Here is a 22,420-nt window from a genome sequence, read left to right on the forward strand (position 1 = left end):
AAATAGGTGTTCCGTAAATATTTATTCAATTAATAAATGACGGCAAAGTTATTTGTGACGTTAGAACATTATTGGTTATAACGAACCCTCTGATGTGTTAATTTATTCAGTAGAAAAAGAGAAGAGCTTACAGAACACATGAGTTTTGTTCAGAGTGAGGAGACCACTGAAAGTTTTTATTTGCAAAGAAAAATATCTTATTCTTCAGCAGGCCAAACAGAAAAGTGTAGAAAACCAATTTGGCTTACTCAATTACATATCTTAGAATTGTGTCAGTTGCATAGGAAGAGCAGGATTGGGTGTGTGTGTGTGTGTGTGTGTGTGTGTGTGTGTGTGTGTGTGTAGTATCTCTTTAGTTTTGTCACCATGAGAATAAACTTGCTTGTGAACTTGTTTAACTCAAGAAGGATAAAAACAGAAGTGTTAATAAGTTACATTGTAGTAAATACAGCCCATTATTTATTGTCTGTTTCCTAAGGAAATACCTGAGCATTGATACTTTGGGAACCTACTTTTAGTATCTTATCCTAAGAAGTAAATGCCCATTTATCCCTTTCAGGGCAAGATCACACAGCCATTGAATAGTAAAACTATTTAATAGCTATTTAAGTAATAGTACTTTTGATTTTCCTACTCATTAGTGTGCCTTCAAATCCAGTGGTATTTGAAAAATAAAGCAATAGTTCATCATCATCTTGTATTAAGTAAGGATACCTTATGGCCAAGTATCAGTTAGCCTCTCTGGAAGAATTCATTTTTTTACTTGACACTTTGTAGATCAACAATTAAGCAACCATATGTAATAAATAGATATGCTCAGTTATCTTATTCAAAGATAGTTAAGAAACTTGGAGTTTAGCTTTTACCTTAGGATCCTTCTGAGGAAATTGGTCTTTTAATAAAAAGACTGCTAAGAGAGCTTGATTTAGAGCTTAAAATCACTGAAGTTGATGGCAGTAGAGTGCCTAAATTGGGAGATAATATGTTCTTTGCTTTTATCCATTATTCATTTACTGTTTTATAAACTTTCTATAATGTGGAAATATTTAGAGCAATATTTTTTAAGTTAGTATGAAATTTGTTAGGCAGCTAAAAATTTACTTTGAAAATCTGAACTATTTTTCCTTCAGTTAATGAGATTATGTAATATAATTTTTGGGGGGTAATTGTACTTAAATTTAAGTTTTTAGGGGTGCCTGGGAGGCTCAGTCGGTTAAGCATGTGTCTTTGGCTCGGGTCATGATCTCATGGTTTGTGAGTTCAAGTCCTGCTTTGGGCTCTGCACTGACAGTGCAGAGCCTGCTTGGGATTCTCTTTCTCTCCCCCTGTCTCTGTCTCTTCCCCACTTGCTCTCACTCTCTCAAAATAAATAAATAAACTTTAAAAAAGTTAAAATTTTAAAACAAACCACAATATTTGCTGAAATCAGAACTTTTTTGTACTTTGGTATTTTACTAATGGGGCTGTTCATTATAAACTTTTTTATGTGTATAGTCCTTAATATATATACAGAGGGATATCCAAATCAGTAGATGTTTAATCTGAGTGGATATCAGGGAAATACAAATAAGATTTAATAAAGGGATACTATTACATACCCATAATTTGCCAAAAAGTTAAAAAATTTGACAGTATCCTATATTTGTAAGGATGAAGAGAAATGCAAATTGTTGAGCCTTGCTGATGTTGGAGAAATATAATTTAAGCCAAAGCCTCTATTTCAGAAAAACCTCTCTTCAAAGGTAGAAGAGAAAGAAATTTTTTTTTTCTTGAGTAAGCATTGAGCCAGAATGTGAAGCACATTACAGGCAATCTGCTAAAAGATTGCAAAGATATAAGGAGAGCTCATGCTTTTCTATAGCCAAGCAGATACAACTCATTACATACATGTTGTCAAGATAAATTGTAAGTAGTGCTCAAGTAAGAGAACTTGATAGCAGCATTTCTCACATGTGGCTTATCCTAAATCTCTTGGTAATTGGGGTGACCATATGTATTTGTTAATTGGCTAAAAATAAACTTGAATCTTTTGCAACTTGGAGGTAGGTGGCTGGCTACTTAGTGCTCATGTCTTCCCACAGAAACTGGCAGAAAGAGGGTGCTCTCTCCTTTGTGCAAATAACATTTCAAAGAAGTGGTTATTAGGTCCTTAAGATAGTCCTGGGGTGCTGGTTAGAATCTTGCTTATTTATTTGTTTGTTTTTTCATTTACATAGTTACTTACTTATTTAATTTTTTAAAAAGTAAGTTCTACATCCAACATGGGGCTTGAACTCATGACCCTGAGATCAAAAGTCTCATGATCTACTGACTGAGCCCCAGCTGGGGTGGGTGGAGGGGATAGAAGCTTATTTAGCTTTTAAAATGATTTACATATACATATATTTCAAAGGGATAAAGAAAGAATTTACAATTACAAGCTTTCTAGAGAAAGTGCTCTAAGAAAAATGTGTGGGGTATCTCTTCCCTGTTTGATTTTATGTAGTTAATTTATTTTTAAAGCTTATTTATTTGTTTTGAGAGAGAGCATGCAAATGTGGGGAAGGGGCAGAGAGAGGGAAGAGAGAGAATTCCAAGCAGGGTCCACACTAACAGTGTGGAGCCCGATGTGGGGTTCTAACTTACACACTGTGATATCATAACCTGAACAGAAAGCAAGAGTTGGATGCTTAACCAGATGACCCATATTATATTATATTATATTATATTATATTATATTATATTATATTATAAGCAGGCTCCACACCTAACGTGGGGCTCCAACTCACGACCCCGAGATCAAAAGTCACATGTTCCACTGACTGAGCCAGCCAGGTGTCCCTCTCTTCCCTTAGTTTTAACAGGGAGAGTTAAAGCTCTCATTTTTTATGCCCTTACACTGATGGGTAAATTGATCTGGCCACTTTAGTGGGCAATTTAGTTTGCAGTGTTCTGGTAGAGTTGAAGATGTGCCTACTCTATGATCCAGTACTTTTGTTTCTAGTTAAATCCCAGAGAAACTCTTAATACATGTTTATAAGAGACTTGTAACATTGAGTATTAACAGTGAAGCTGTGGAAACCACCAATGTCTGTGAAGAGAATGAATAGGTAAATTTTGGTATGTTCACACAATACTAACAGTATTGAGAGTGAGTGAATTAGAGCTACAAACTCAACATGAATAACTTACAATGTTGAGTGACTAACTCAAATTATAAAAGAATATGCACAATATATTTATTTAATATTTTAAAACATGTAGAACAATAGCTGTGCAGAGAAATGCATAGTTTTATAGGTATATATATTAGTAAAACTGTAATGCATGAAAAACACCAAAATCAGGACGTGGTTACCTCTAAGGAGGGAAATATATAATAGGCTCAGCAATTTTTTCTACTGTGTAATATTTTATTTTTTAATAAAGGAAGATCTTAAGCAAATAAGAATGTTATATTTGGACAGTGGTTACATGGGTGTTTGTTTTATTATTATCTAGATTCTCTTGTAATGTTTAAATATGTTATGATCAAAAGCTTAAAAAAAAGAGAAAAAGGGGGCCAGAGAAATGAGTGGTAGTTGGGGGGAAATCAGTCTGCTTATTTTATATATTTGCATGTTAATGGTAATGATCTAGTAAAAAGGGACCAAGTTAGTGTAGGAAGACTGGGATAGTTACAAAAGAGCAGCGTCCTTGAGAAGAAAAACAATGGTACCCAGTGCAGAAGTAATTTGTTGGCTTTTGATAGGAGTAAGGACCATTTGTTGACACAGGAGAGAAAGCAGAGTAAGTGGTCAAACGGGGAAGGAGTTCTTTTCTGAATTTAGGGTGACTAATGTCCAAGTTTGCCTGAGACTAAGAGGTTTCCCAAGATGCAGAACTTGCATTGCTAAAACTGGGAAAGTCCTGGGTAAACCAGGATGGTTGGCCATCTTCTGATTTTCTTTGACAAATTGAAAAGCGTGATCATCTGGGAGTGAGAGGGGGATGAGAGTTCAAATAAAATGGAAAGCTCTATGAAGTGATTGTCTTAAGGCCGAGAGAGCAAATTCTCTAAGTTAATGTAATATGTTTTCTGAGCTTTCCTAAGGGTCTGCTGAAGTTTATGGGCATAATTTCAAAGTTCATTTGGTTGTATTTCTTTGTTATCTCATTCAGCTATATAGGTGAAGGTACTGTGTCAAGTGGAAAGATGGTTTTAACTATGACTTTACTGTGATGGAGGAAGAGAGGTACAAGACTGAGAGCAAAGGCAAGGAAATGATTGTAGTGATGGATCATCAAGTCTCAGGCTGGGTTAAGAGGTGAAGAAGAAAGGAGAGGAAGGATAGTGGGAAAAGTAACTCCATATCTGTTGGGAACGAACAGATTTCTAGAAGTGAACTGGAAAGATAGGATGTGAGGCGAGTGGGATGTTTGAAATTGAGATTTTTTAATAAAAACATTTTTTTTTAAATTTTTGAGAGAGAGACATACACAGAGTATGAGCAGGGGAGGGGCAGAGGGAGAGAGAGAGAGAGAGGAGAGAGAGAGAGAGGGAGGAAGGGAGACACAGAAGCTGAAGCAGGCTCCAGGCTCTGAGTTGTCAGCACAGAGTCCCATGCGGGGCTCGAACTCATGAACCACGAGATCATGACCTGAGCCAAAGTTGGACGCTTAACCAACTGAACCACCCAGGCACCCTGAAATTGAGATTTTTAAAAAATGTATTTTATTTTGTTTTTTACTTAAAATTTTTTTTAAATGCTTATTTTTGAGAGAGAGAGAGAGAGAGAGAGAGCATGAGTACAGATGGGGGAGGGGCAGAGAGACAGGGAGAGAGAGAGAGTCCCATGCAGGCTTCTCACTGACAGTGCAGAGCCTGCCATGGGGCTTGAACTTACAAACCATGTGATCATGACCTGAGCTGAAATCAAGAGTTGGATGCTCAATCAACTGAGTCACCCAGGCAACTGAAATTGAGATTTTTGACATGGCATAGTCATTGGTTATTAATGTGGTCAGCGGAGTAGGGGCTGGAATGGATAGGAGGGAAAGGTATTAGGTGTGGGAGTGATCACTCCATGGATGTGATTTTAGTGACTTAAGCAAGTTTTGGCACTCTGAAAACAATCACTTGGGTATTTTCTTTTCATTTGCCAACAGTCTTTTGTTTCTTGTTTTGTTTAAACAGTGCCTCAAATTGTAGATTGAATAGTTCTGGAATGAAGACGGATATAAATAAGTAAATGGATAAAAGCAAATATTGTTTAATCAGTATATGATCTTATCTATGGCTTGCTTAGTAGTTGGTTAACTTTTAAACATTATCATCCAAGCTAATGATCCCACTGCCCATTAAGCTATTTTAGTCCTAAATAGGTTCAGTGAGGGCTTTGTGTCACATATAGTTATATATAGTACATTTCTCTGCTGACTCCAGTTTCCCTCTTTCTCTTTTTATAGGACCGCAGCTGAACGCACAGCTAGAAGGTTGGCTCTCACAAGTACAGTCTACAAAAAGACCTGCTAGAGCCATTATTGCACCGTAAGTTTTAAGGTTCTTTACCTTAAAGACATCTTTACATGTTTCATATGTTAATTATTAATATAGAATGAGTAACTACAAATTGAACTAAATTTTTACAAAATTAAAAAATAAATGCTATGTTGAGCTGAAGAAATTATATTTAGTCATTTTCATGATTCCTTTGGCTTCCACTTTAACTCAAGGATAAAGGAATTAGCTATTTTCTCAGGTGCAGTAATTTTAGAGTTTATTTTTGGTAATAAAACTGACTTAAAGCTGAGGGTTATTTGCAGTACATAAACTTGGTGATTTCAGATTGATGTAAATGAGTAATCTCAGTTTTAAATATTAAAAAGATCTACTTTCATTCAGCCAACTTTTTCCTTATATTAAAAAAGGTGCGTTAAACAGAATATCATGCAGTATGGAGTAGCAAACAAACCTGCGGGAGGGTTTTTTTTTTTTTTTTTTAATTGAAGAAAATCTGTGACTATTTTGTCTTTGAATCTCAGAAGGCTTTTTAGAACTACAAGCTAACAAATAAACAGTTAACAGAGTGTCTGTATGTGATAGGAATTCAGTTCATTTTGATTTGGTTTCCAGTGTAACTTTCAAAACACATTTTTTTAAGCACATGTTAACTGTTTCCTGAGAAGAGTAAAGGTTAGTGTTTGTCCCATTTCTTTCACAGCGGTGTCTTTTCTATAACTTCTGTTGCATTAGGTTTGGTGCCCCGATAAATAAAAAATAGTGAAAATAATAATATAGCATCTACTTATTAAACAATATGAGAAATCAGTAAATACACATAAAGAGTCTACATTAATGTCTGGCACATGTAATAAGTACTCCATAAATACTGGGTATTTAATGTGCCAAACATTTCGTTAAATGCTCCATTTGTATGATCTAACTTGATCTCATTTAATAGATATAGGAGGCTGACTGTACCACTTACAAGGAATGTGACATACAAGTTACTAAATCTCTTGTGCCTTTGTCTCATTGGTAAAATTGAAATATTAATAGTACCTCCATAGGGTTTTTGATGATTAAATCAGTTAATCTTTATAAACTTTTAGCATAACTTAAATAATAACTTAAACAAATATGTACCTGGCTAAATGCCAGGTGTTCTTAGTGCTGTTTTTTTTGTTTCGTTAAGATTTTTGGAGGGGTTTTATCTTAATCTTTTGTTTGGGGCATATTCCTCTGTTTCCTTAGTTTGCTTGACTCTCTGTGTTTGTTTCTATGTATGAGGTGCAGTACCCCTCTCTCCCAGTCTTGAAAGAGTGGCCTTGTGTAAGAGATGAACCTTATCTTTCAACCTTACCCTAGCTCTTGGCTGTCTCTGAAACTTTTGTGAATGTCTGAGCAGCCTGATTTATTCTTGATAAGTCCCAGTTGTTGAGAGTGTGCCACGACTTGTCAGTGTTCTGAAAGATCTCACTCAGCCCTTAGTTTCAGTCTGATTAGAAGCCAGACCCTCAGGCAGCAGCTTTTAAAGTATGCATACATAGTCCTGGAGACTGTAAACCCTGTTGGCCTCCAGACCAGGTGACCTAAAGGTGTTCCCTGGGTGACAGTGGCAAAAATCAGGGCTTCAGATGAGTGTACACGCTCCTTTCTGGGAGGTACTGGGGAACTGTAGTGAGGCTTAAGGAGAGTGTGAAGATGGTGTCCGCTGGCCTACTTTCCTTGAAAGCACCTCCGTAGCCTCTGGTTGTGTGGCCAACGTGAATGCTGCCCCTCAGGCTGAACCTCTGGGACAAGTAAATAGGCTTGTTTCACAGAAAGACTAGGATATGTTTCAGGCTGTTGTCTGCATGGTGCCCTGGAGGTAGCCTGTCCAGAACTGTCTTTCCAATTGTTATAGCCCCACGGACCCAGAAACATGGAAGCAGGTGATCGATCAAGGAGTGTCCCCTGTGTAGACTACGTGTACCTGCCGGCTTTAGCAAGGCCACGGGAGAGTGCATGGCTGATGTGTACACATCAGCTTTTTACAGGGCCATAGGAAAGCACGATGCTGGGTCACCCTGCTGGTGCTATCAAGGCAGAGAGAGAGCACAAAAATGGCCTTGTGCCTCTGTTCTTGGAGAGAGTTCCAACAGACTCCTGCCCCTCTGGTAGACACTTTAAGATTAGCCAGTGAATCTTCTTCACTACAGTCTAGGCACTTTGCAAACTGCTGTTTCTGTGCCAATTTCCAGAGCTACTGAGTCTGCATGTGAGCCCATAAGAGAAGTATCTCAGTTTCTACAGCCCTTCAGGGTCTCCTGGATATGAGCCCTGTTGTTTTTCAGAGCCCGATGTTTTTGGGGTTTGTCTCACTGTTACACTTCCCAAGGATTGGGGTATCTAATGTGGGGCACAAACCCTTCAGTTCACAGGGAGAAACTCTGGATTTGTGAGAGTCCTCCTGATTGTGGGTCCCCATGCTAGGGGTCGGGTTTTGATGAGACTGTCCTGTCTCTCCTCCCCATCTTAAAGTGGCCCTTTTACCATTTGTTGTGAAGGAACTATTCAGTTAGTTTTCAGATCTTTTTCAGAGGGAATTGTTCCATATGTAGCTGTAGATTTGGTGTGTCCGTGGGAAGTGAGTTCAGGATCTTCCTGTGCTGCCATTTTCGACTACCCCCCTAGAGTTGCATTATGAATAAACTCACATTACTGCTTTCATGGTGCTTACCTTTCTTTGAGTACTTGGGAAAAGCAGACAATAAATAATTACATGCATACATCAGAGATATTGTGGGTTTGGTTCCAGACCACTGCAATTAAACGAATATCGCAATAAAATGAGACCAATGAATTTATTTGTTTCCCGGTGCATATAAAAGTTATGTTTACACTGTATTCTTTTGAGTGTACAATAGCATTATGTCTAAGAAAACAGTGTACATACCTTAACTAGAAAACATTCTAGGGGCGCCTGGGTGGCTCAGTCAGTTAAGCATCTGACTCTTGATTTTGGCTCAGGTCATGATCTCATGGTTTGTGAGTTTGAGCCCCACATTGGGCTCTATGCTCGCAGTGCAGAGCCTGCTTGGGATTCTGCCTTTCTCTCTCTCTGCCCTCCCCCCCGCCACCTCTCTCTCAAAATAAATAAACTTTAAAAAAAAAAAAAAGAAAAAAATACTACTAAAAAATGTTTACCACTCAGTGAGTTATAATCACTGATCACAGATAACCATGTAATAACAATAAAAAAGCTTGGATTGCAAGAATTACCAAAATGTGACACAGAGTCATGAAGTGAGCAAATGTTGTTGCAAAAATGGTGCCGATCAACTTGCTTGATGCAGGGTTGCCACAGACTTTATAGTTTGCTTAAAGAAAAAAAAAAAGCAGTATCTGTGAAGCTCAATACAGCAAAGCACAATAAAATGCCTGTATATTCTGTATCAGATGCTAACGGGTGCTAAGAATAATAAAGCTGATCAGAGGATCAAGAGTGTGACAATATGAGTTTGGAGGTGCTAGTTTATATAGAATAGTAAGAAAAGGTCTCCCCAATAAGGTAACTAACACTTGAGCCTAAATAATGCGAGAGAGAAGTTATGCAGATATCCAGGGAAAGGGTTTTCCGGTTGAGGAACAGTGAGTACAAAGGCTCTGGAGCAGGATATGCTTAGTATATTTTGAGGAAAAGCACGGAGGAAGGTGTAGTTGGAGTGGCATGTACAAGGGAACAGTAGTGGATGAGACAGGCACCAGGGGCTACATTGTAAGGAGGCTTTGTAGGCTGTTATGAAAACTTTATGTTTTATTCTAAGTGATATGGCAAGGCGTGAAAAATTTTGAGAAATGACATGACCTGACTTAGATTTGAAAAGGATTACTCTTGCTATTGTATGGATGTTTAGTTGTGTGGAAACAGGGAGTCCAGTTTCGGAGGCTTATTATAATAGCACAAGAAAGAGATGACATAGTGGCTTTGACAGGGGGCTAGTGGTGGATGTGGCGAGAAGCAGTGTCTTCCAGATATATTTCGAAGGTAGGACCAGCAGAGTAGAAGAGTCAAGGATGACTCTTAAGTTTTGGCCTGTGAAACTGCAAACATGGAATTGATTTTATACTGTAAGGGACAAACAGAGGTAGAGGTGGGAAGTAGATTTTAAAGTGTTTTGTAGATGGCACGAAAACAGACACATAGATCAATGGAATAGAATAGAAACCCCAGAACTAGACCCACAAAAGTATGACCAACTAATCTTTGACAAAGCAGGAAAGAATATCCAGTGGAAAAAAGACAGTCTCTTTAACAAATGGTGCTGGGAGAGCTGGACAGCAACATGCAGAAGAATGAAACTAGACCACTTTCTTACACCATTCACAAAAATAAACTCAAAATGGATAAAGGACCTGAATGTGAGACAGGAAACCATCAAAACACTAGAGGAGAAAGCAGGAAAAGACCTCTCTGACTTCAGCCGCAGCAATTTCTTACTTGACACATCCCCAAAGGCAAGGGAATTAAAAGCAAAAATGAACTATTGGGACCTCATGAAGATAAAAAGCTTCTGCACTGGAAAGGAAACAATCAACAAAACTAAAAGGCAACCAATGGAATGGGAAAAGATATTTGCAAATGACATATCAGACAAAGGGCTAGTATCCAAAATCTATAAAGAGCTCACCAAACTCCACACCCAAAAACCAAATAATCCAGTGAAGAAATGGGCAGAAAACATGAATAGACACTTCTCTAAAGAAGACATCCAGATGGCCAACAGGCACATGAAAAGATGCTCAATGTCGCTCCTCATCAGGGAAATACAAATCAAAACCACACTCAGATATCACCTCACGCCAGTCAGAGTGGCTAACGTGAACAAATCAGGAGACTATAGATGCTGGAGAGGATGTGAAGAAAGGGGAACCCTCTTGCACTGTTGGTGGGCATGCAAACTGGTACAGCCACTCTGGAAAACAGTGTGGAGGTTCCTCAAAAAATTAGAAATAGACCTACCCTATGACCCAGCAGTAGCACTGGTAGGAATTTACCCAAGGGATACACGAGTACTGATGCATAGGGGCACTTGTACCCCAATGTTTATAGCAGCACTCTCAACAATAGCCAAATTGTAGAAAAAGCCTAAATGTCCCATCAACTGATGAATGGATAAAGAAATTGTGGTTTACATACACAATGGAATACTACGTGGCAATGAGAAAGAACGAAATATGGCCCTTTGTAGCAACGTGGATGGAACTGGAGAGTGTGATGCTAAGTGAAATAAGCCATACAGAGAAAGACAGATACCATATGTATGTTTTCACTCTTATGTGGATCCTGAGAAACTTAAGAGAAGTCCATGGGGGAGGGGAAGAAAAAAAAAAGAGGTTAGAGTGGGAGAGAGCCAAAGCATAAGAGACTCTTAAAAACTGAGAACAAACTGAGGGTTGATGGGAGGTGGGAGGGAGGGGAGGATAGGTGATGGTCATTGAAGAGGGCATCTTTTGGGATGAGCACTGGGTGTTGTATGGAAACCAATTTGACAATAAATTTCATATATTAAAAAAAACATAAATAGTTTTGTAGAATCTAGGATTGTATTTTGACCATGTTAATGTTTTGAAACACCTGTTAGGTGTCTGTAAGTGGAGATCTCAAATGGGCAGCTAAAAATACGAATCTGGAGTACAGAGAAGGGCCAAGGCTGTGTTGTTACATATATCCCACTTAAAGTCTAAACAGCCTGTGGTTGTGTAGCAAGTAAAATACAGAGAAGAGGTTCAAAGACTTAAGCCCTTAGGCAAACTAATTTCATTTAGAGATCTGGATGAAGGTGAGCATTTGCAAAGGAGATACTGAAGGAAGACCAATGGGGAAGTAGGAAAACCAGGGGCGAGTGGTGTCTGTAGGAGGCAAAAAAGGATGAAAAATGTGTCTGGGAGGAGAAAATGATCAGCAGTGTCAAATTCTGTGCCAATAGGTCAAATAAGATGAGGGCTAAGAATTGATAATTGGATTTGGCAATATGGAGATCACTGGTGGCCTTGATACATACGATTTCTGTGGAGGGGTAGGGATGAAAGCACGATCGCACTGGGTTCAAGAAAGAATTGGAGAGGGAAATGAGTGAGGATAGTTTTTTCGCTATTTTTTTAACAGGCTTTTCTATAAAGGAAATGAGGGAATGGGAGTATGTTGTCAGGTGAGAATTTTTATTTAAGATGGGAGATATTAAAGTGTTTATGATATAGATGAAATGATCCAGTAGAGAAAGAAAAATTGATGCAGGGATGAGGGGGGGAAGTTTGCATAATTCTCGATTGGGTAAGAATGGATTAATAATCATGTCTTTATAGTAACTCAAGACATGGGTCCTATTGTCATTCTAATTACTTTGCTGGTATTTAAGTATTTTATGCTACCTTCCTAGTTAAAACTTGTTCTAAATGTGGGAGCTGTGCTAAATGAACATACAATTAAGTTGAGGCTAGTTATTCATGAAAGTGTAGCTAGACTTGTTTCCTTTTTATTATTAGCTTTAAGTTGAAATTGGCAATAGACTGGGAAATGAAATTTTTGAGTCTAAGTTACAAATACATTGATTTGGAAAAGATTCCCAGGTTACCTTAGGTTTTAAAATGGATATTTGAAAATAGTTTTGGCTTTGGTGTGAATGTTTCTGTTATATAGTGACTTTGTAGTTATTTTTATGCATATATAATGCAATTTCCATTTTGTTAATATGAAAACTTTAAATATATTCAAGTTTATCTTATTATATGGCTTCCAGAAGTAATGCTTTTCCTTTCCAGAAGTGTCTTTTTTTAAGTTTATTTGTTCATTTTTGAGAGAGAGAGAGAGATAAAGAGTGCAAGTGGGAGAGGGGCAAAGAGAAGGAGAGAGAGAATCCCAAGCAGACTCCTCATGGCCATTGCAGAGCCCAGTGAGAGACTCGATCTCATGAACCGTGAGATCATGACCTGAGCTGAAATCAAGAGTTGGATGCTTAACTAACTGCATCACCCAGACACCCAAAGTAGTTTTTTTTTTTTGAGGTAGAAAAGCAGCAACAAATATTTTGTTGTTTATGTAGAGACACAAAATCATCTTTGTTAAGAACATGCTTATCTAGTAATTAGAAAACTTAGAATTTTTAGATCTCTACTTTTAAGTCTATTAAAAAAATTCTTTTTTTTTCTTAAGGTTTATTTTTAAGTATTCTCTACACCCAAAATGGGGCTAGAACTTACAACCCTGAGATTAAGAGTTGCATGCTCTACCGACGGAGCCAGCCAGGTGTCCCTAAAAAAAGTTATTTAACTTTTATAAAATTTAGCTCTCTGGGGCCAGCTTTTCTTAGATTTTACCTTCATAGGCATAAGTTCTGTAAGGGGAGCCTTAAAAACAAACAAAACCCAACTCAGAACCTGAGTTTTAACAGATTACTTTTAACAGATTGCTCATTTTGTATATTGATGTAGATTAAATAGAATGATGTTGTTAAAGAATAAATATCGACCCATAAACCAACTGTTGATCAATCTTAATGATTTTAATCTATATGACATATAGGCAGGCACAGTTGGAAGATTCAGAAGAATTTAATTTGATTTAAAAATATCCTTTGATTGAATTTACGATCGCCTTACGTATCTTGAGGTGCAGGAAACAGTGTGTTGCCCAGAGATATATACTGAAATGATCTCATGGACTAGGAGTTCCAAAAGCCTTCCTACCATGACTGCAAGACACCTTGATGCCAAAATTGTTGTTTATCTTGCAGTACGCAGGAATATCTCAGGAACCCTTAGAATGGAGCTGTACAGTTATGCATCACTTAAGAAACCTCATATTGGAGGAGCACCTGGGTGGCTCAGTCGGTTAAGCTTCCAACTTCAGCTCAGGTCATGATCTTGCGGTTTTGTGCGTTTGAGCCCTGCGTCAGGCTCTGTGCGGACAGGTTGGAGCCTGGAGCCTGCTTCGGATTGTTTCTCCTTCTCTCTCTGCCCCTCCCCCATATGTGCTCTGTCTCTATCAAAAATAAATAAAAATGTAAAAAAAAAAAAATAAACCTCATGTTGGATAGAAAAATATAATCAGATAATTGGAGAGGTTACTGACACAAGTAAAGGGGCTTACTTACACGATTAAGCAGATACTGTGGATATTGAAGCACTCTTCATGTATTTAAACTAGAGTTTGATTTGTTACTAGTTAACCTAGTAGGAGTAGTATGGAGTAAAGGATACTTTCACTTTTCATTGTGCCCCCCTTTTTATTGTTTGACTTTTTTACACTGTGTGCATGTATTACTTTTAACACAAAAGTGAGTTTAATAATTTTAAAAAGCTGAGGAACATTTATATAGAAGACCAGTTTACATACTGTGAGGCATACCTGTTGAGCTCCACCAGTGTATCATGAGACGATGAATCTTCACAAATCATGTAGTTCGTTTAAGTTACTGGAGATGTATAAATTGTTTATTTCTAGTCCTTGTTTATTTTAAGTGGTAGGTTATTTATGGCAGTATCTCAGGTCCTGTATACTTTAGCGGTCAGACAATCTAGATGTGGAACATTGTGGTCAGTTTGTTCTTATTTGACTTGGATAATTTTAATACCTTTTATTAGTTCATAGTATTGTTTACTTAATACTTTTAAGATTCCATTTTTAAAAATAAAATATTCTGAATAATGACTTTTGAACCGGGACGTTTTTTGAGATATAATCATTTAAATAAAAAAAATTTTTTTGATGTTTATTTCTTTTTGAGAGAGAGAAAGAGCACGTTCATGCACAAGTGGGAGAGAGCCAGAGAGAGAGAGAGAGAGAGAGAGAGAGAGAGAGAGAGAGAGAGGATCCCAAACAGGACTCAAACTCATGATCTGTGAGATCATGACCTGAGCTGAAATCCGCTTAATTGACCTAGCCGCCCAGGTGCCCCTCATCTAATATTTTTTTATGAAGCAGGAATCTTGGGGACCTTTGAGCAATGCCTATGAGAGTAAAAGAATAAAAGACGAGGTGCAGCGAAGTAAAATGGAGAGTCGCAATGTGAGGCCGCTGCTTCTGGGAACTGTTTAGAACCAGTTGTTCATGTTAATCCCATATGCTCCCAAGTGTTTTTAAATTTAGTTTCTGGCTTTCTAGATCATAGCTTTACTAGATCTTATTGACTTTTCTTATTGCTGCAGGAGATTATTTTATCTGGTCCAATCTTCTCATTCCATCTAGGGTAATCTTTTTATTTTGTATTTTTGCTGCTATTAAATAGAACTAGGCTATGAGAACCTGATTTTGTTGAGTCCAAGTGTTTTTTTATCGTTCTCCATATCCTCTTTCATGAAAAGCCTCTCATAGAATATGTGGTAGGCTCTTGGCATTCACACTTTATGCTCTTCACCTATAACCTTTGAAGGTCTCAGAATGAATAAGTGAAAGTCCATGTCATGTAGTAATTAGCAATTTTCCTCACATAGGAATTTTAATTATACCCACACTGCAAGGCTGGCTGTGTGCGAAACTGTGAATGACCATGGAGAGTACCCTTGCATCCTCATTTGTTGCATCTCTGTCGGGGATACAGAAATTCTAGAAGGTTAGGAGGTGAACTGGTGTGTAGGAACAAGGACAGAAGCAGAAGTACCCTGTGTTATAAGAAGGATCAGTTTTTAGAGACATGTTTTTAGTCTAATGAGAAATGATAGGTGTTACAGTATAAATTTGTGTTTGTCTTCATGAGGTTACATTGGGAACCAGAGTGATCTGGAAAAGCGAACAGGGATGACTTTGCATTAAGGTTTTAAGAGCCTTGAAAGACTGATTGGAACATACTTTTATGATGTATATTCAAATATCTGTGGAGCTCATATTTTCTTTTTTTAAATTTTGAATGTTTATTAATTTTTGAGAGCACAAGCAGGGGAGGGGCAGAGAGGGAGGGAGACAGAATTCAAAGTGGGCTCCAGGTTCCAGGCTGCCAGTGCAGAGCCTGACACTGGGCTTGAACCCATGTGAGACCATGATCTGAGCCAAAGTCAGCCACTTAACCGACTCAGCCACCCAGGCACCCCTGTAGAGCTCACATTTTCATTGCTCTTCTGACTATAGGCACAAATGAAAAACACCTTAGCTGTTCCCTTAGTGAAGCCTCTTTTATTTATTGTGAATGATCCCTTAATGAAACCTTGCTTCCACACGTATGTGTAATCATGGATTCTATTAGCAAGAGAAGGGTGTAGGAGTAGAGGATCATTAATGAGATTTGATGATTGTTACCATGGCTCTCTTACTTACCATGTGTCTGGGCCAGGATAAAGGAAAGTACTAGAAATTCTTTTCTTTGGCTATGATCTTGGTCCTTTTATGAAGTAGAGTTTCTCAGGATATGGGTTAAGAGGGATGGTACACTTAATGATTTTTTTTAAACACTCCGCAGTGTATTCTCTATTCAAGTTAATAAGATTCTTCCTCTCTTTTTACAACTGTTTTGTCTTCTAGCAGACTTTTAAGCCCTCAACTTGAAAATCTGAAATTATGAAGTCTGAGTTCTATAAAGTATACTTTATACTTTATATATATTTTATATACTTTATATATATATTATATTATATATATATTGAGTATACTATAAAGCATACTTACGTCAGTTAATCATGTTTTCAGAACCACCCACCTTCCCTACAGTTTTATAGGATATATGGTATTCTTCTAGTTTTTAGGGTCGTTGATTTTCCTACACCATAAAAACATTCCCTTCTTCCTTAAAATATGTAAAGGTCCCTTACGCAGGTTAAGAATGGGTTCTGGAACTCTACTGCCTACCTTTTAAGTCCTGATGTGGCCACTTACTATTTGTGTGACTTAGAGTAACTATCTTAACCTTTCTGCTTTAATTTCTTCATCTGTAAAAGAAAAATAGTAATTCCTACCTCATAGGGTTGGTGTGAGGATTCAGTGAATTGCTGTCTTGCCTTACGTGGATGAGTGACACATAGTAAGCTTTGAGTAAATGTTAGTTTATTATCATTATCGTAGTTACCCTCTTCCTTCTCCTCTTCCTCATTCCCCGATACCTCCTTGGTTACTAAGCTATGTCACTTTTTCTTTTTACAGTGTAGGTCATTCATATCTCATTTCCCACTGGCATTGAGACCTTTCTAGACCATGACTTTACTACCACAGGCCAAATTTTTGAGAGAGAGTCATTTAACACTTCCTGTCTCTGATCTTATATTTTTCAGTTCTAGACTAGTAACAGTTTCGTATTGTCACTACACTGCTCCAGAGTGCACAGCAGTTTTTCAGTAACTTGTTTTATCAAGCCCAGACTCCTTTGTCTGTCTGTGCCTTCAAACTGCTTCTTGTTCCACTCAGGCCAGTCTCCTATTTTCTCACCTACGTCATACACTTGGGGCATTTGCACATGTTCTTCCTTCAACTTTGATGCTCTTCCTTTATGCCTTTACTTCTCTTACTGTTATTTCTATCGTATCTGTATTTCAAGAATCCCACGTTTCTAAGACAACCTTCTGGCTTTTAAGAACTGTGGTTGAGTAGGAACAGGATTGATGAAACTGGGAGAGATTCACACTGGAAAGACAGACTGAGTAATCGGAGTATGGAATGAAGGTCAGGGCCTTTAAATTGAAGAATGGCAAATAGGAATTAAAGTCTGAAAAGCTGATCTAAGATGTATCAATTTAAAGAATAAGGGTTGGGACATGGATGGATAGGATATGAGTGACAACTGAGAGCAATGCAGTATTGAAAATTTGAGATATTATTCTGGTTTGACACAGACCAGGACAGATGCTGGTGGATCAAATGGTTTTTAAGGTCCACCTGACTAGGGAAGCTAACATATTTCTGAATTGACAAGGGGGAGCCAGTAATGTTAAGATCAGGAACAGCTGTGAGGAATCTGAAGTAGTTTGTACTGGGGTGTTTGGCACTGGAGGATTGGGGACCGAATTGGAAACAGTTGAGCCCCTGGTTAGGCTAGAATATCAAGATCAGCAAAACCGAATGTGCTGAGCCATAGAACAACTTACATTTCTTCTGGCTAAGATTAGAACCGGGTTGTGGAGAATATTGCTATACTAAAGCAACTTGATAGGCTCTCTTGCCAGAAGTATACGGATAGAGTGACTACCATTAACCCAACCAATAAAACCTTTAGTGATTTCAGTGTGCTTAGTGTAGGTACCATATTACTTAACTCCTGATTAAGCACACTACTATCCTATATTGCTGTGATTGAGTTATGTGAGTCTCTTTTTCTCTTTTCATAAGCTAGATCAGATGATGACCCTTTTTAAAACAGCTCTATTGTGGTAGGTTAACCTGCAGCTGCATATATTTAAAGTGTACAATTGGATACATTTGAAATATGTATACACCTATGAAACCATCACAGTGAAGATAATGAACATATTCATCATCCTCAAGTTTCCTTGTGCCCTTTTGTGATTCATCCCTTCTGTACCTCTCTGCCTCTCCTTTCCAGTCACATCCATTGACTTATTCTTTGTTGCTACAGATCAGTTTTTATTTTTTAGTGTAATGATACAGTATGAACTCTTTGTTATATTCTCTATTTTTTTTTTTTAACCATCTTTTTAAGTATAATTATTTCTGGGTGTATCAATAGTTCCTTTCTGTTGCTGGAGAGTTTTCCATTATATGACTGTATCTCCATTTTTTTGTGTTTGTTTTTGTTTTTGTTTTTAATGTTTATTTATTTTTGAGAGAGAGAGAATGAGAGTAGGGTAGGGGCAGAAAGAGAAGGAGACACAGAATCTGAAGCAGGCTCCAGGCTCTGAACTGTTAGCACAGAGCCCAACATGGGGCTCAAACTCAAAAACCGCGAGATCATGACCTGAGCCAAAGTTGGACGCTTAACCGACTGAGCCACCCAGGCACCTCTATACTTCCATTTGTTTATCCATTCATCTTTTGAGGAATTAGGTTTCCAGTTTTTTACTGTTGTAAATAAAGCTGGGATGAGCATTTGTGCACAAATCTTTGTGGTAATAATGCTTTCATTTTTCTTGGGAGTGGAAAGCTGGGTCATATGGTAGGAGTATATTTAACTTTTTAAGAAATTGCCAAACTGTTTTCGAAAGTGGTTGTAACATTTTACATTTCCAGTATACATTTCCACTTTACATTTTGAGTATAGCTCGAATTTCACTTCTGCATCCTTAACATGCTTGATATGGTCACGTGTTTTGGTTTCAGTTATTCTACAGGCTGTTTAGTGGTAGCTTTTTGTAGTTTTAATTTGCCTTTCCATAGTGACTGAATGACGTTGAGCATTCTTTTGTGTGCTTATTTGCCATCCTGGTATATTCACTAGATTTTATATACAATGACGGATCCATTCATCCATCAATGAACATTTGGGCCTTTCCGTACTTTGGCTATGGATGTGTCTCTTCGAAACAGCACACCTGTATCCCTTGTATAAATACCTAGTAGTGCAATTGCTGGATCATAGGGTAGCTCTATTGTTAATTTTTTTGAGGGATCTCCATACTGTTTTCCAGAGTGGCTTCACCAGCTTGCATTGCCACCAACAATGCAAAAGAGATCCTCTTTCTCCGCATCCTTGCCAACATCTGTTGTTGCCTGAGTTGTTAATGTTAGCCATTCTGACAGGTGTAAGGTGATATCTCATTGTGGTTTTGATTTGTATTTCCCTGGTGATGAGTGATGTTGAGCATTTTTTCATGTGTCGGTTGGCCATCTGGATGTCTTCCTTTGAGTAGTGTGTATTCATGTCTTTTGCCCATTTCTTCGCTGGATTATTTGTTTTTTGGGTGTTGAGTTTGATAAGCTCTTTATAGATTTTGGATACTAATCCTTTATCTGATACGTCATTTGCAAATTTCTTCTCCCATTCTGTCGGTTGCCTTTGAGTTTTGCTGATTGTTTCCTTCACTGTGCAGAAGCTTTTTATTTTGATGAGGTCCCAATAGTTCATTTTTGCTTTTGTTTCCCTTGCCTCTGGAGACATGTTGAGTAAGAAGTTGCTGTGGCCAAGATCAAAGAGGTTTTTGCCTGCTTTGTCCTTGAGGATGTTGATGGCTTCCTGTCTTACATTGGGGTCTTTCATCCACATTGAGTTTATTTTTGTGTATGGTGTATAAAAGTAGTCCAGGTTCATTTTTCTGCATGTTGCTGTCCAGTTTTCCCAGCACCACTTGCTGAAGAGACTGTCTTGATTCCATTGGATATTCTTTCCTGCTTTGTCAAAGATTAGTTGACCACACATTTGGGGGTCCATTTCTGGGTTTTCTGTTCTGTTCCATTGATCTGAGTGTCTGTTTTTTGTGTCAGGGTCACAATCTCTTTGTTGGAGTTCGAGCCCTGAATTGGGCTCTGCGCAGACACTGCAGAGCCTGCTTGAGATTCTTTATTTCCCTCTCTCTTTGCCCCGCCCCTACTCTGTCTCCCTCTCTCTCAAAAATAAACATTTAAAAAAAAAAGTGTATGAAAGTATGGAAGGAAATATTCTTCCTAATATTTGAAAACTTATCTAATCAGCAGAGAAGTCATTCATGTCAGGCATGTGTTTTCATTGTTCCACACTTGTCAGTTGCAGCCATTGCTTAGCTATGGACATAAGAATTCAGTCCATCAATAGATGAATGGATAAAGAAGATGTGAGATACACACACACACACACACACACACACACACACACACACACAGGAATATTACTCAGCCATAAAAAAGAATGAGAGCTTGCCATTTGCAACAGCATAGATTGATTTAGAGGGTATCAAGTGAAGTAAGTCAGAGAAAGACAAATACAGTATTTCACTCCAATGTAAAATTTAAAAAATAAAACAAACAAAGGAATAAAGAGACAAACAAAAAACCAACCTATTAAATACAGAGAACAAACTAGTAGTGGCCAGAAGGGAGGTCTGTGAGGTTGATGGGTGAAATAGGTAAAAAGGATTAAGAGTATATACTTCTTGATGAACACAGAGAAATGAATAGAATTGTTGAATCATATCTTATATACCTGAAATTAATATATCCCTGTATGTTATGTTATAAGAAACCATAGGAGACTCTTTTTTTTTTTTAGGAGACTTTTTTTTTTTTTTAAATTTTACTTTTTATTTTTAAGATTCACACCCAAATTAGTTAGCATATAGTGCAACAATGATTTCAGGAGTAGATTCCTTAGTGCCTCTTACCCATTTAGCCCATCCCCTCTCCCACCACCCCTCCAGTAACCCTCAGTTTGTTCTCCATATTTATGAGTCTCTTCTGTTTTGTCCCCCTCCCTGTTTTTATATGATTTTTGTTTCCCTTCCCTTATGTTCATCTGTTTTGTCTCTTAAAGTCCTCTTATGAGTGAAGTCATAGGATTTTTGTCTTTCTCTGACTAATTTCACTTAGCATAATACCCTCCAGTTCCATCCATGTAGTTGCAAATGGCAAGATTTCCTTCTTTTTGATTGCCAAGTAATGCTCCATTGTATATATATACCACATCTTCTTTATCCATTCATCCATCAATAGACATTTGGGCTCTTTCCGTACTTTGGCTATAGTTGATAGTGCTGCTCTAAACATGGGGGGTGCACGTTTCCCTTTGAAACAGCACACCTGTATCCCTTGGATAAATGCCTAGTAGTGCAATTGCTGGGTCGTAGGGTGGTTCTATTTTTAGTTTTTTGAGGAACCTCCATACTGTTTTCCAGAGTGGCTGCATCAGCTTGCATTCCCAAGGAGACTCTTAACTATAGAGAATAACAGGTTGCTGGAGGGGTGGTGGGTGGGGGCTGGGGTAAATGGGTGATGGTTGTTAAGGAGGGCACTTGTGATGAGCACTGGGTGTTGTATGTAAGTGATGAATCACTGAATTGTACTCCTGAAACCAATATTACACTATATGTTAATTACTAGAATTTCATAAAAATTTGAGAAAAAAGTTTAAAAAATTAAAAGAAATTAAAAAAAGATGAGTTATTATTATAGGATATTTGATTTATTTAGATTTGACTTGCTCTTGGTCTTACTACTATGTAATAGTCTGCTAATGGTATTGAAGAGGAATGTATAAATTCCATTAGTATTACATTAGCAACTTCAAGTAAGCCTTGAATATCTAAATTTAATTGTCCTGTAGACCAAAAATGTTACAAAAGACTTTTTAAAATTTAAAATTGGAACATAAAGCAATTATGTGTTTTCTTTTGTCTTCTAGAGTTTGCATCATTAGCTATATTGCTTTTATTTTTACACTCACTTCTGTTATGTTTACCATAGTTTTATTTCTTTCAAAAGGTTTTTTTTTGTTTCAGAACATCTTGATTTTGAATCTGATGATTAAATTTAAAAATATTTTTTGTTTTTTAGCCACGCAGGATATACGTACTGTGGGTCTTGTGCTGCTCATGCTTACAAACAAGTGGATCCATCCATTACGTAAGTAATACATGGTTTTGTTTAAATGGGAGAAGGTTGGGAATTATATCATAACTGCTCTGTCATGAAGTAATTTGCTTTTGCGTGCTTATTGTCATATACTCGATTTCATTAGGAATTTGACTTTTTATTTAATACCTTCTATAGATTATGAGAAGCTTTTGTATTGTTTTTCATTTCTGAACATTTAGTCTTGACTTTTCCTTTTGTTGGTAAATGTTTAGTTGTGGAACTGTTAGAAGGTTAAATATTTTGGTTTTTAAAGTTTTCTTTCAAAACCCAGGAGATGAACATCTTTAAGAAGAATGCAGAGGACTTTGTTGTGTGTTAATCATTTTGTAATTAAAAATTCTTTATTGTACTTGTGGTTAATGAAAGAAAATAATATTTCATTGACAAGATGAAGTAGCTGAATTATTTTAGAATCTGATAGTGAACTTAATATGGTGTTTGAAGCATGTTAGCTCTTAGTAATTTGGTGGGAGCTCTGAAATTAGCTTTAAAATTTTTTT

At 37.4% G+C, this 22,420-nt stretch overlaps 1 protein-coding gene across 5 annotated transcripts in view; it reads left to right on the plus strand.

The window, feature by feature from the left end:
* MEMO1 (mediator of cell motility 1) overlaps positions 1–22,420 on the plus strand; it is a 123,353-nt gene that overhangs the window by 52,614 nt on the left and 48,319 nt on the right. For all 5 annotated transcript variants that reach the window (XR_008289593.1, XM_027033498.2, XM_053201041.1 and 2 more), the window contains 2 exons: positions 5,428–5,509; positions 21,840–21,908. Coding sequence is in view for 4 of the 5 variants with exons in the window: in XM_027033498.2 (XP_026889299.1) it covers positions 5,428–5,509; positions 21,840–21,908 (151 nt within the window). In the remaining variant the exon portion in view is untranslated. The remainder of the gene's footprint in view (positions 1–5,427; positions 5,510–21,839; positions 21,909–22,420) is intronic.

The sequence above is a fragment of the Acinonyx jubatus genome, chromosome A3, assembly GCF_027475565.1.
Source record: "Acinonyx jubatus isolate Ajub_Pintada_27869175 chromosome A3, VMU_Ajub_asm_v1.0, whole genome shotgun sequence".
Lineage (NCBI taxonomy): Eukaryota > Metazoa > Chordata > Mammalia > Carnivora > Felidae > Acinonyx > Acinonyx jubatus.